We start from the raw sequence: 14,447 nt of genomic DNA, 5'->3' as shown, positions 1-14,447 counted from the left end.
TACAAAAATGAAAGTTCGAAATATTCCTTTAACCAATTACAGTGATCTTTTTTTCTACTATTTTAGTTTGGATGGCAACAGACATGCTTTCTTCTTTCTTTTTATTTTAGCAGACGTAAATTATAAGTTGGCCAAGTGTCACGTTGGTAAGTAATTTATTAAAAAATTGTAGTCTAAACATTTTTTTTCCACTAACGACTTTTAATTGCATGTTAGTTATTGACTTATTGATCAACTTTATCGTAATAATTTCTGCTATTTATGTGGCTTGAATATTTACAATCGGATTGGGTTATTATAGTATGATGAGTTGAGGAATTTAACAACTAAAAGGATGTTAATATGAAAAAATTAATTATAATTTCGTTATCAAAATTGTTTATATTGGTAATGTCAAGGATTGTTTACGTACTTGATTTAGAAATGAGGACACTTTACCATTACTATACATTATAGAGAGGAATACTATCACTGTTTAGCGTGGTCTTCGATCCGTAGTTCCACATAAGAAATCTTAGTTCTTAATAGTACAAATTTTCGATTGTTCCCTTTCCAGTGAAATTAACTTTTAAAAAGTTAATATTTTTTAGAGCTTGCAATGATTTCTTTAAGCAAGTGAGATATGTAACTTTTCAACTAAAGAAAAAGGATAACAAAATATTAAGCAAATATCAAATAATAAGCTGTTAAGGTTACGATGTCTAACCTACAAATTTCATCCTTGGTGACCTAATAGGTCACAGCAAGGGATTAACTAGAAAGGTATAACTCGTAACCACCCATAGGCAAACAGCTAAATGTTTTATTTTTTTCATAATTGCTAGTTAGTTTTTTCATAATCTGTTTGGCACCTTGGCGATTGTAGTTGGCGCAACAGATCACGATACGGAAATATCCCCAAAAATTATTAATAGAATAAAAAAATTTCATTGTAACTTGAGCTGTAATGCTCATTAATTCTTCTTCTTTTAGCATAAATCGTTCTGCTACATGCATTTGAGCTCTAATTGCTTTAGGGGCAACCCTCTAAAAAATAGTAATTTTAAAATGCAATGAAATCTCATATCACGCAGACACTGGCATATGTATATACATATGTCTATGTGTATATATATATATATATAAAAATTTCTTCATATAATCTTTTTGCACTATAAATAATTTTTATTTTTAACAGTGACTCTTGATAAATATCATTAGCTGGATTGTGCAAACACTCCACACTAGCATACTATGAGAATAATCGTTGAAAATTAACACCTAAATAACATGAAAATGATATGAAAACATGATATCGAACTCTATCATGAAAATATTATAAACATTTAAAACATTAGAGCATTGAAAACATTGGAACATAGAAATTTTATAAAAAATACATAAGCAGAAAGTAATTAGAAAGTCATTTAGTTTGCATGTTTTGTAATAAGCTCACGAGCCCACCAGTATCTTATATGTTTCCTACCACTGCTCATCAAACCCCCAGGTTCTCAGCATTCATCAGGGCGTCTTTGTACAAATAGAATCAAAGAAGTCATTAATTATTTTACCATTAAGCTGAGACAAAACTATTAAGGTGATATTGTGCATCACATAAATCGTTGACTGGTATCAATGAAAATGGATATTGATAAAAATACTGAAAATGAGTATTTCTTTCGGGCTGGATAAAATGTATGTTATATTATCATGGCTGATTACAGAGATCTTAGTTCTACAATAAGGAAAAGCTAGTTCTGCCAGTCAATAAAGGAGCACTATACCATGGTAGATGCTTTTCTTGGAAAGTTCTCTTTTTCACCGGCATGAGTAATTTTAAGTAAATATATCAAAGAGTGAGTTTGAATTAACCTAGAATTAACCAAGAAGTTTCAAATGCTGAAAAAATCTTTTCGAATTATCAAAATGCAATGCAATGATTTGAAATAAAAAAGTAATCCCGCCATAATTGATTTGAATATTGATATTTTTTAAACATTTTTTCAGCACTTGGAAACTTTACAGTTTGCTGTAAGATTGCTTAGACTTACTTTTCTCTAAACTTAAGTTTTAAATTAGGAATAAAGGTAAAACAGAATTTACCATGAAATGTTTCTTCCATGATACAGCATCCTCTTACTTAAAGAGCGTTAACTGGATGTCACTGCCATAAGATGTCATTGATATGACTGATTTTGTACCCCTTAATACTAAATATTGAAAAATATATCAAGAGAATTTTCTTATATTGATAAAAATTTAAAAATCATATTTTTTAAATAATAATTTTTCTGTATAAAAACTAAAATAAAACATTTTTGTATACTCTTTTAAAACGGTACATTTCATATATCAATAATTAAAAGTGACATAAACTTATCATGACATCTTTNTTTTTTTTTTTTTTTGAAGGGAGGGGGGGAAGGACATTGAAAAAGACAAAGTTTCTGATAGTGACAAATTTTGTATTACCTGCTACGAGTCTGCCTATCAGAAACCAGAGCTTTAGAGTTTCCAGTTTTCTAATGGGTATAGACAGGGTTAGTCCTACGTCATCAACGACGTCGCTAGCTCTCCTCGTTCCAAACAAAGTTTTGAACGGAGCAAACAATATGGCGTTTCTCATGTAGTTAAAAGTGGGTCAACTAAATCTTTGAATATATTAATATAGAGTCGAATTTAACCACTGAAATGGCAAGAAAAAGTGTTGCATATATTAATATTACGTTAATCTCTTTTTATGATATTAATTGGAATAGCTTATTAATTGCAAATGATTATGAAAACTTTTTGTATATATGATTGAGAGAATTTGTATTTAATATTTACCATATAAATTGTATTTATAATCTGGAAATCGGAAATTTGTGAATTTTATTATTTGGAAAAAGTTATTTCTAATTTATGTTTAATTTTTCTTAAAATATGTATATTATATTAAATCAATTTTTTTTATAATATTGAGACAACTTATTAATTGTAAATAATTATGAGAATTTTAAAACAAATTAAAAAGTTATGTAAGAAGCATGAATAAAGTCAGATAAATTAGTGAAAATTATAAAGCATTTTAGATACACGTTTTTAAAATAGCTCAAATTAATTGGTAAATTTACTAAAATGATAGGAAGTAAAAAAAAAAAAATATAAACAAAAGAGTTGACAGGTCTTAAAACATATTTACAACCAAATTATGAAATAAATATGGATGACTTGAATGTTACGTTCACTGCAACAAATAGAATATTACTATGAAGGTAATTTAAAAAATTTTGATTTAGACTGTCAAATGCAAATTTTATTCTATAAAAAGTGATAACAGTAACATTTGCCAAAATAAAAGCTGTATAACTAAATATGCATACATACATTAAAGAATTAAGTTTCTAAATTAAAAAATTTCTTAAAAATTTGAATTATATTTATTTGAAATGCATGCGAAATTAATATTATTAAATAAGTAAAATTTAAACATCTATGTGAATACATAGATTAATAAATATGAATGTTAAATAAAAGTTTATGTATGGGATAAGTATGTTTTAAAGAATTCTAAAAAAATTCATGTTGCACTTTCTTATCGAATAAAATAGGAATCTGAGATTTTAAGATAAATTCATATATAACACCTAAAAAAAATTGTTCCTCTCACATTTTAAAATGAAAATTAGAAATTTAAAATTCTAAAATAATTTAGCTATTCTATATATTAAAATTCTGGAAACTAAACATAGTATTGACCCTTTTAACATAACACTACACTGTACTATCATAACACTACACATTAACATAGCACTACACTAGTAACGTTAAGAATAATCTAATATTAATTATCTAATAATAAGGTATCTTAATTTTCTCAAAAAATTAATGCATAAAATTATTGTTAAAAACTATTTAATGATGATGTTGACAAATATAACAAGAAAAAATCTCAAGTCAAAATAAATCTCAGTTTAAACTAAAACTCTGTGCACATTTAACAATAAGTTAGTAACATAATTTATTCCTATTTAGTAGTTAAAAACTAAAGCTAATGAGAATTAGCAGCAATAATCAGAAAATCTTAAGCAAACAAAGTTTACAATAACTACAAATTTAATCATCAGACTTAATTAAATAAACAGACATTAGTATTGATAAATACAATCTAATTATAGATTAAAAATTACAAAACGTTTTTAAAAACAATGCATGCCTATCCATAACTAAAGAAAAAAATTAGATGTAGGTCAAGAATATGTAACAAATTCTAAATAAAATAAGACATTATTTTAAACATGAAACAAGAGTTAAAAATATTGACGCTTAGATTTTTATACATCAAAATTAAAGATAACTTGACCATTTTGAAACTTTTTTTTATAGCATTTAATGCGCTTAACTCGTAAAATCTGCTGATACTCCGTATAAAGAAAACTACTTAAATTAGGAATAAGTCCCTTAGAAGCGCTATATAAATTTATTTATTTCAATAATAAACTAAAAATCTTGCCGTCTTAAATTCACATAGGAAATGCCATTGAAATGGTTCGTTCGAAAAATTGTTTGGAAGGAGGCGACGTCATAAAATACGTCATCACTGTCCCTGTCTATTAACTGAATACTTTTAAAGTTTTCTAATGATCCTATGAATGTTTAGCAAAAATTACAAAACACTAAATCTTAACTAATTTCAGTTTGTTTTTCTGAATGTTTAAAAAAATCTAACCTTATAGTTTCACTTACTAATTTTAAATGACAGTGGTTATAAAATTACCAGTTAAATTAGGTGGGTATTTATATTGTTATTATTTATTATAATTCTTAATTATTTATATTTTGCACTTTGTTTTATAATTGTTTTAAATATGTGGTATAGGCACGATAATCTGAATTTCCTTTGAAATAAAATAAAGTCTTTTGCCCTGAAGGATTGCTTGTATTTAAAAATTAATCAACTATACTTGACTAAAAAGAGGAACTCGAAAAGAGAACTTAAGAGAGAGAGAACTAAGTTTTACTAAAACAATGGATTAATAATAGAATTATTTTGAAAAAGCACTTAAAATCGCAATAACTTTAGAACAAATAAAAAAAATTCAAAAAATTCTTGTTAACACTATAAATAAAACTAGGCCTTTTTAGAATGTTGAATTTCAACACTGTAGTAGAGATAAGAGGGGCTCATCCGAACCCCAAATGGGCGCGTTTGTTTAAAGGTTTTGAAAGAGCTATGACTCAATAAAATTTTATTTAACTGTTTTACTACTTTTGAACAAACGTTTGATTCATTATTAAGCATAAAAAAGGTCAAATTTATGAGGTATGAAAAATTACTGCGATCTGATGTATATCTCGGGTTGGAACCTCCAAAAGTAAGCCCAAACTGAACTCTGGTAATTATTTAAATGCGTTATTTGAAATTCGCGTGTTATGAAAATAACTTGGATTTACGATTAAATCGGCACAAAGCGCGTCAGAAAGCGATTATTCTGGGCAATTTGAAACTCCCGTATCATAATGATCTCTTGGTAAAAATACGGGATTTTTAAAATCACGCTGAAAAGTGTAGCAATAACTACCTTTAAAAAGTCACTAAGATTTACGATGAAATCTTGCTTAAATAACGCACGATAAAAAGTGATAAATTATTACATGCGCGATTTATAACTCACTAGTCCTAATTAAATGTATTAGGGTTGTAAAAACTACATGGAAATTAGGAAGTATAACTGCCAAAGAAAAAAGTTATTGGATTTATATTGATATCGGCAAAGAAAACTCATCAAAAAGTGATTGCTCAAATTCAAAATTCCCGTATCGTGATATCATATTAAAAATATTGGGGTTTTTAAAAATCATGCGGAATTCCAAAGGAGTATCGCGGAAAAGCGATCGAGATACTATATAGATTTACAGCAAGATCTGTGCATGTTGAGCACGTCAAAAAGTGATAACTCTAATATGCGATTCCAAATTTTCGGCATTTTTTATTTTTCAAAGATAAATAATATTAATAGTAATCTCTTTTTAGTGGGTTTGGAAACTCCCTTAGGCCGCACATCAGCAGCCGGAGATCTGAGTGAGGCTCGCTGGTCGCAGCTTGTACACTCCTATATAAAAGCAAAAATATTAAAATCCATTTTATTTCCGAACAGTTTTATTATTGTTTATTTAGAATAAATTCTATTAGAAAAACTCCCACTTTTATTCAACATTCATGGGCGTCGTTGGCAGAGGGACTGTGGAGGAATATGTACCCCTCAATAATTTATGTCTCTAAAATTCCTTCTCAATGGACAACTAGTCAAATTTTCATTTATGTAACGTTGATAAGTTAACCGGGAACAGTTAACCGAGCTTTATGCCAATCTTTTCTTTGCTCTGAATCTGTGAATAAAAATCGGTTTTAAAGCGTGCGAAAAGGTTTTATAAATACACAAACCTAAGCTCGTTACATAATAGAATCGGTTGTACCCATTGATCAGTGGTTGATGCAATAATTTAACTAAATAAAGACAAGTTTCATAAATCATCATCGATTAAAATTATTTAAAGTTATTTACAAGAAGAAAAAAAAGAAATAATTCATATTTTTGCAGTAACAGATGAAAGATTTTTTTTCTTCTTACGTGTGAAATTGAGAGAAATATTATGACTGTGTATTTTAATTTCATTCCTCTCTAAAAACATTTCATTCAACCTCTAAATATTGAAACCCTGCAACGCTTATGTCTACAAAAATTGCGTTTTTGATAGAAAAAAAATATTTATCTATTTTTAAATCGCATCTCATACTTAAAATTCTCTGAATATTTGAAATGGGGATGCCCTAAATTGTGATTTTGGCCTGAAACTGACTATTTTGTATTCGGCCCTCAAATAATTCATTTATTCAAGGAAAATAAGCTCACTGAATGTAATGCAACCTTCAACCTTGTTATGAAATATTTTATTATGTGGAAAACCTTTCATGCATAATGAATTTAAATTGATATAAATAAACATTAACATACATGATGTCTACGGAATAAGTTCGTAGAATAGATGTTTTCAGATTCGTAGGTTTTTTAAAATTTTATGTAGCATTTAATTTATTATTCACAAAAAAACAAATCAATTTGTGTGTGTAGGTGAGTATGTTTTACAAGGGAGGAAATAATCTTTTTGGCTTAAGGACATTTTTAAACTTATTTGCTTTTACTTTCATAAGTGTATTATAAAGTTAAATTTAAATTTTTTTTTAAATTTCAGCTTTAAAAAGAATAGTTTGCAACATTGTTTAATTAGATATTTACTTTTTTACCCCAATTCAATTATTAATATCTATTATCACTAGATCGTATGCAGCCATCCAAATATTTAATTTTCCAGCATATAAACATTTAATGTTTCAGAAGAGCGAAGATTATGAAAGATTAGAATTCATTAAAATTAAGTAAGAAAAAAAAAAGGTTTAAATAATATCAGTAAGTAGATTCAACATACAGATTAAACTGCTGAGACCAAATAAATGAAGAAAAAAGAAAAAGTAAAAAATAACAAAATATTATATTAAAAATTATCCAAAAATTCTAAGTAAAGTAAATTCTAAAAGAGCAAAAAAATTATGTTTTATTGATGAACAACTACTCTGTCAGTACATTGAATAAAAAGCACAGCACAACATGTAAATTTGAAATTTCAATATTTAAAATTTTTTGAACCAGGCACTTTCAGTTATTCTATTTGAAAAATCTTAAAACTTAAACCTAACTTACGCGTAGAATAAAATTTTTACGTAAGTTTTTGTTTTCAAATGCATGGATTTCGATCCGAAGAATAAGAATAATGAAAAGTCTGCTCACAGTGTCAATTTAAGTTTTAGTTTGCTACCACTAGATAAAAGCTTCTTTAAAGAACGTAAAAGTTGACAGGAATGTAATTATTAATATTTTTTCTATCTATATTAAAAAATAGTAAGTGCCGCTATAGCTGTTTTGGATATTAAACTTAACGTTGCATTTTGTTTTGCCGTGCAAAAACTGTCAGACTTAGAAACTTGAAATTACGAAGAATGGTATTCGGAGTACAATGGAATAAAATAAAAAATTAAAGACTCTATAGTCAGTTCGAGAATTTTTAACTGTCAAGCTTGTAGGAAAAAATATCACAAAAACCGCTCTACGAGAATGCAACTAGAGAGTTTAATATGCTAAAAGTTTGTTTTTTACTTTAATCTGTTTGAAAGTAATTGCAATTTTAAAAGCTTTTTTTACAAATTTATTTAACTTTTTTTTGTGCTTTACTTTTCATTTTGCTTAGCTGCACAAAATCTGGATCACTTAGGATGAAGGTATGTAGGAAAAAGTACAGAGTAGAACGGAATGGGAAAAAAATTTATATTCCCATATTTGTTCAAGAATTATTAACTGTTAAACTTGTAGGGGGGAAATACTATGTTGGATCGATCTGTAACCCTTTGAAATGCAACTACGAAGTTATGTAGGAAAAAGTACAGAGTAAAACGGAATGGAAAAAGAATTTATATTCCCATATTAGTTCAAGAATTATTAACTGTTAAACTTGTAGGGGGAAAATACCATGTTGGATCGATCTGTAACCCTTTGAAATGCAACTACGAAGTTAAAATTTGACATGCTAAAAAAGCCATTTTTATTTGTGAACTTAATTCAAATTTTGCTCCGAAATTTCAATCTATTCAAAAGTTATCGCCAATTTAAGTGCATTTTCGTAATTTTGTTCAGCTTTTTTGTTTTAAATATTGACTATTTATCTATTGTAGAAAATAAATTTTTTCCACACGAGATCTTTATTTTTTCAAATTTATTGCTCAAATCTTAACATTTATAGACAAATATTTTAAAATAAAAAGACTTAATAAAGAGCATTAAAATCGTTTCCTATTTTAAATTTTTATAAGTATCGTTAACAAGTATAATTACTCCTCATTTATTTCTTTTTATATTGAGTCCCACAATCAGTATTCCTTAGGTTAATTTTTTTTCTTCCCTATACAGATGATGATTTTTCTAATTCTGGGTAATCGCCTATTTCGTTACGATTAGCATATTAACAAAATGTTCTGTGTTTCTTTTTTAAATTATTGACTATGAATGAGAATCAATTATGGGGGTGACTTAGCGGAGCCACCTAAAAAAAGTCCTCACATTTTTGTAGTTAGCCAAGAAAAATAAAATAAAAATACATGTGATAATAAAGAGATAATATGTAGATACAATAAATGTTGATAATTTTCCGGAGTTTATTAACTTTTTAAATATGTTAATAATGTGTAAAATCCTATAAATGTTCGTAGATGGAATATCTACTAGATTCATGAACTGGTGATCGCATGCTTTCAAAACCAGTTCCTTATCTGGGAGTTTCATGAGCAATTTAACGCTTGGTACGAATTAATTGGAATTTATTTAGTTAAATTATTCTATGGCTTGTATTGTTATTTCCTTTGTACATTTTTAAATTTAGAACATTTTTAAATTTAGAAAATAAGTAACTAACCTTTTAAATACCAAGTTTTAACTTTTATTAAACTTATCTCAGCCTTTGTTGAATGTAGTTGCAGGTTTCTATTCTTTTTTAAACCACTTAAGTCGCAATCTTTCTTTATTTGAAATAGTTACTATTTATTGATTAATCTAATAAAATTGTTCCTTCAATCTTGATTTTAGTTTAGTTTGTATTTCTCCGTATTGGAAAAGTTTGTGTTTTGGTATTTGTTTGTTTATTAAGTTGCGTTTGTGGTTGATTGCATCATCAACGGAGAAAAAAGCTTTTACAGGAATGTGTTGGATTCATGTATTTGTTCAGATATATTTATACACGTTTCCTTTCGCACTGATTTGTTTATTCATATTATGATGATGCCATGGTCTAACAGACCAAAGACGCAGAAAATCATAAATCAAGTTATCGTGCGCGTAACAATTTCTCCCTTCTCTGATACGTTACTCTTATGAATCGCGACATAATATCAGACGATTTAAAATAAATAAAAAAATTAAGAAAATTCTCTGAAGTTTACAGATAAATATTTCGATTCTATAAAAGGTAATTTACATTTGAAGTATTTCTTAGTGGTTCTTTTTTTAGAAGCGATAAAAATTATCTATCATCGGGATTTCTAAAGGTAGTTAATTTTTTGTGAAATTTTATTAGTTGGGAAGAATAGAGATTTTCATAAAATTACCTTAGTTATATCTGCGAATGTTTGCTAACTTAAATAGCGATATGTTTGCTGCACTTGCTAAATCTAATGTTCCTAAACAAGTTTGTTTTCAAATGGTTGAACGAGTTTTTTTTTAAATTATCTTAGCGACGGCAAATACCAAGGTGAAATTGACAAAATAAATATTCTGGGGGATATTTATTCAGGGGTCAGTGTAGGACAAATCTGGGTCCGTTAATAGTCCCTTCATAAAAGGAAGAGAAAAAATTCATTATTAAAATCGACCCCTCTTAAAAATTATGTAAAATGTCTGTCAATGACGTCTTTAATTCATTATTTTAAAATGAAAACTCTTTGGTAGACTTTTTTTTTTTCAAAAACTGGACTTTATTTTCATATTTTCCTCAAGATTGAGTAGTTTTCACAAAATTCTGAAGAAAAAAAAAACTGGTTTATTGTTTAAAAAAAAAAAAAAAAAAAAAAAAAAAAAAAAAAAAACATGAAAACTGGTCTTGTAATAGGTCTTGTGTGTGTAGAAAAATAATGACTTGATTAGCGAGCAGTTTTCATCATAAGAACTTATAATTTTAGTTTTTTATCTAGATTGCAAAAAAGATGTTTTCTATTAAACTAATTTAGATTACAATTTTTTTTAAAATTATGATAGAAAGAGTGTTTTCTGATACAGCTGTATTTCTTTTTAAAGATAATACAAATTAATAAAAAAAATTGTGTTTTATATTTTTTGATGATTTAATTTAGAATTTATATAAAATAATGTCTAAAGCCGAGTCGGGTAAAAAAAAAATTATCTACTTTATTTTCTTAAAAAATAGATGGAAAAAAAAGTTGCTTTTGTTATCAAAACTAGTTATGCAAGTTAACATTGTTGATCAGGGACGAGTTAACACGTCTTTGCATTTGTATTATCTATGTTAATTTATGAAACCCAGGGCGATATAGAATGTTTCAAATTTTAATTTAATTTCATTCAGTATAAATAAAACTTATTTGGAATATTTTACTTTACATGCATATTCAATTACAAAATAATAGCTGATGACATGACAGTTTCCGTAAAAAATTCCCAGTCAACAAATTATTGAATAATTGAAATAGTTTTAAAAATATAAATTTGGAAAACAAAGCATCCTTCTCAAAGCATCATCCTCCATCTTCAATTCGTTTTTGTATAAAAAATCTCTTGAGGTGAATTGTTTTAACTGTTACCATTGAAAAAGTAGATCTAGTGAAACTACTTTTAAGTTATTGAATCAGATTTTAGTTCATGAATTATTTGTTAATGAATTTTGATTATTTCAACATATTCCCAAGATTATAAGAAGAGTTTAAACAAAACTCTGAAGGGGAGAAGAAAAAAAATTGGGTTTATTGTAAAAAAACTGGTCGTGCAAAAAAAATAATGACTTATTTAGCGAGCAGTTTTCATCATAAAACTTGACATTTTCTATGTTGATTATGTTATGAGATGTTTTCTATTAAACTAATTTTGATTCAAAAGAACAATATTATTAATTATGAGAGAAAAAAAGTGTTTTATGATTCAGCTGTATTTGGAATAATTGAAATACAAGTTAGGAATACAAAGCATCCTTCACTTTTTCAATTCGTTTTTGTATAAAAATCTCTTAAGGTGAATTGTTTTAACTGTTACCATTGAAAAAGTAGTTCTAGTGAAACCAATTTGAGTTATTGCATCAGATTTTAGTTAATGAATTGTTTGTTAATGAATTTTGATTATTTCTACAAATTCCCAAGATTATGAGTAGAGTTTTAACAAAACTCTGAAGAGGAGAAGAAGAAAAAATTGGTTTATTGTAAAAGAAAAACTGGTCGTGCAAAAAAATAGTGACTTATTTAGCGAACAGTTTTCATCATAAAACTTCACATTTTCTATGTTGATTATGTTATAAGATGTTTTCTATTAAACTAATTTTGATTCAAAAGAACAATATTATTAATTATGATAGAAAAAAAGTGTTTTATGATTCAGCTGTATTTGGAATAATTGAAATACAAGTTTGGAATACAAAGCATCCTTCTCTTTTTCAATTCGTTTTTGTATAAAAATCTCTTGAGGTGAATTGTTTTAACTGTTACCATTAAAAAAGTAGTTCTAGTGAAACCAATTTGAGTTATTGCATCAGATTTTAGTTAATGAATTATTTGTTACCCCTGAGAGCTTCGGAAATAATTTTGATTAACTTCCTTTAAAGAGAAAGGAATTCTTTTATCTACCAATATAGGTCATTTCTACGGAATCATAATGAACTAGACACACCTTCGCCAAAGCCGGTTATTAACCGATGCGAAAATAGTTTCGGTTTCCCCAAAACGAAACCGCGCCATTCTTTCCCTTTAGTTTTGATTACATTATTTTTAATCTGCATAAGTATCTATTTTTTCTCCCACGGTGGAAGTTTTTTTTTTTTTTTTTCCTTTGCCATTTCCCACATTGTTTATTTTTACCAAATTAATAACAATCGTTCCGTAATTAAAGTTGTGCAATATATCGTGAATTATTGATGTATTCAAAATTCCTGATAACGATATTTTAAGTATTATTTGCTCTATGTAACGTGAATGTCATTCTTTTATGATCAGGGGCGGATTAAGCGTACGCGGGGACCAAGGCCATTTAAATTTTTGGAGCCCTTAGACTAAATTTTTTTCTCGTATATTTTTTATTTATTCAAATATAAGAGTATTTATATGTCTTTTCATTTAAGAAAGCATATTTAAAATTAAAATAATAATAAATTAAATTTTACTTTATTTTATTAAATTAGAACTGAAAAAATTAACCATAAAATTTTGAAAAATCATTGTTTTTCTTAATTTTTCTCAATTTATTTTCAAAAAATCAATTTTAAGGGGGCCCCTAAATTAAATTAAATTTATCTAATCATTGGGGGCCTTAGACCATGGCCTAGTCTGGCTTAATGGGTAATCCGGCCTTGTTTATGATAAATATCAAATACTATAATATCGCGACTTTTATCGGATACGATAATCTAGCAACAACTATCGATGACTAGTAATATGCAATACGAAAACTATCGATATCGAATACAATATTATTATGAATAATTAGTAAATTTCATCTAAGTAGTGAAAATATTAACGAAAGTAAAATTTTAGTTAGTTAAATGCATAAAAATAGTGATATACCGTGAAGTATTGATATTTCCTGATTTTAAATTGGGAAACTAAAATTTCTGTATCACCTATTTGTGATTTTTTTTTTTTTTTTTTTTTTTTTTTTTTTTTTNTTTTTTTTTTAATTTTGAATATTGATTGTTAAGTGTTTGATTTGTAATAGCTTCTTGATTATTGTGGGTGAGGATCATTTTATACAAATGAAAGATCAATAATTAAATTCCTACCTATAAATTTTTTTTTTTTTTTCATTTATGAAAGAAAAATCATAAAATTACATATGATATGCACAACGTTTGTAATATGATTTGGAATTTTTTTTTTTTAATTTAAAGTTATTATCCATAATAGTGAATTGTCATTGGATCTAATTATTTGTCAGTGAAAAGTGGGAACTTCTTATAGCAAATATTCTGCAAAATGTTTTATTTTAATTATTAGTTCATAGTATTTATTAACTATTTCCATTTTAATCTAGTGAATTGAGAGTGACGATTTCTATTTTCATTTATAAGATGTGACAACTAACATTCAATTTCTTTTTCAGACGCAAATTTAATTTAGAAAAATGGCTGCTCAAACCAATGGTGATCATGTATCCCCAGAACAAAAACTCAGTTTAGTTACAAGAAATTTACAAGTAAAGTAATTTGTTTCTTCCTAATTTAACATATGACTGTCAATTATAAATGTCTTTTTCTAGCTATTAAATTGTTAATGTTTTTACTGTAGTCTTATGCATAAGATATTTTATTGTATGTAACACATATATAATATGCCAGATAGACCATAGAAATCAATAAAATGAAAAATCTTAACAAATAAATTTTTATTAAATATTATCAACAAAAAAATCTATCTTATAATACATAATTTGGTATTGTTTTTTAGCATGTAGATCTGTGATTGATTTGATTAATCTTTTTCATTTGCCCTAAATTATGTACCTATCACAATCTGATAATAAATAGTCCCTTTATGAAAATGCTGGTTTACTGTTTCACTAATGTTAATTAGCTATTATTAGTATTGGTCTTTCTATTGAGCAGACGTGATAAAACCAAAATTTCGNCTAATCATAACATTTTGAAAAAATTTGAAAAATCATTGTTTTCCT

General features: G+C 26.8%; 1 protein-coding gene across 3 annotated transcripts in view; it reads left to right on the top strand.

The window, feature by feature from the left end:
* The first annotated feature begins 38 nt into the window (after positions 1 to 38).
* The window catches only part of LOC107455226 (Tyrosyl-tRNA synthetase), a 35,668-nt gene continuing 21,259 nt past the window's right edge, over positions 39 to 14,447 (top strand). The window contains exons 1-2 of one of the 3 annotated variants that reach the window (XM_043045745.2): positions 39 to 146; positions 13,878 to 13,970. In XM_043045745.2, the coding sequence (XP_042901679.1) occupies positions 13,899 to 13,970 (72 nt within the window). In that variant the 5' untranslated portion in view covers positions 39 to 146; positions 13,878 to 13,898. Of the gene's footprint in view, positions 147 to 9,871; positions 10,033 to 13,877; positions 13,971 to 14,447 lie in introns of those variants that run through there. The other 2 variants (XM_043045746.2, XM_071184762.1) reach the window with 2 other exon arrangements.

The sequence above is a fragment of the Parasteatoda tepidariorum genome, chromosome 9, assembly GCF_043381705.1.
Source record: "Parasteatoda tepidariorum isolate YZ-2023 chromosome 9, CAS_Ptep_4.0, whole genome shotgun sequence".
NCBI classification, from domain to species: domain Eukaryota; kingdom Metazoa; phylum Arthropoda; class Arachnida; order Araneae; family Theridiidae; genus Parasteatoda; species Parasteatoda tepidariorum.
The sequence above is the reverse complement of the archived record's forward strand: the minus strand, read 5'-3'. Positions and strand labels throughout refer to the sequence as shown.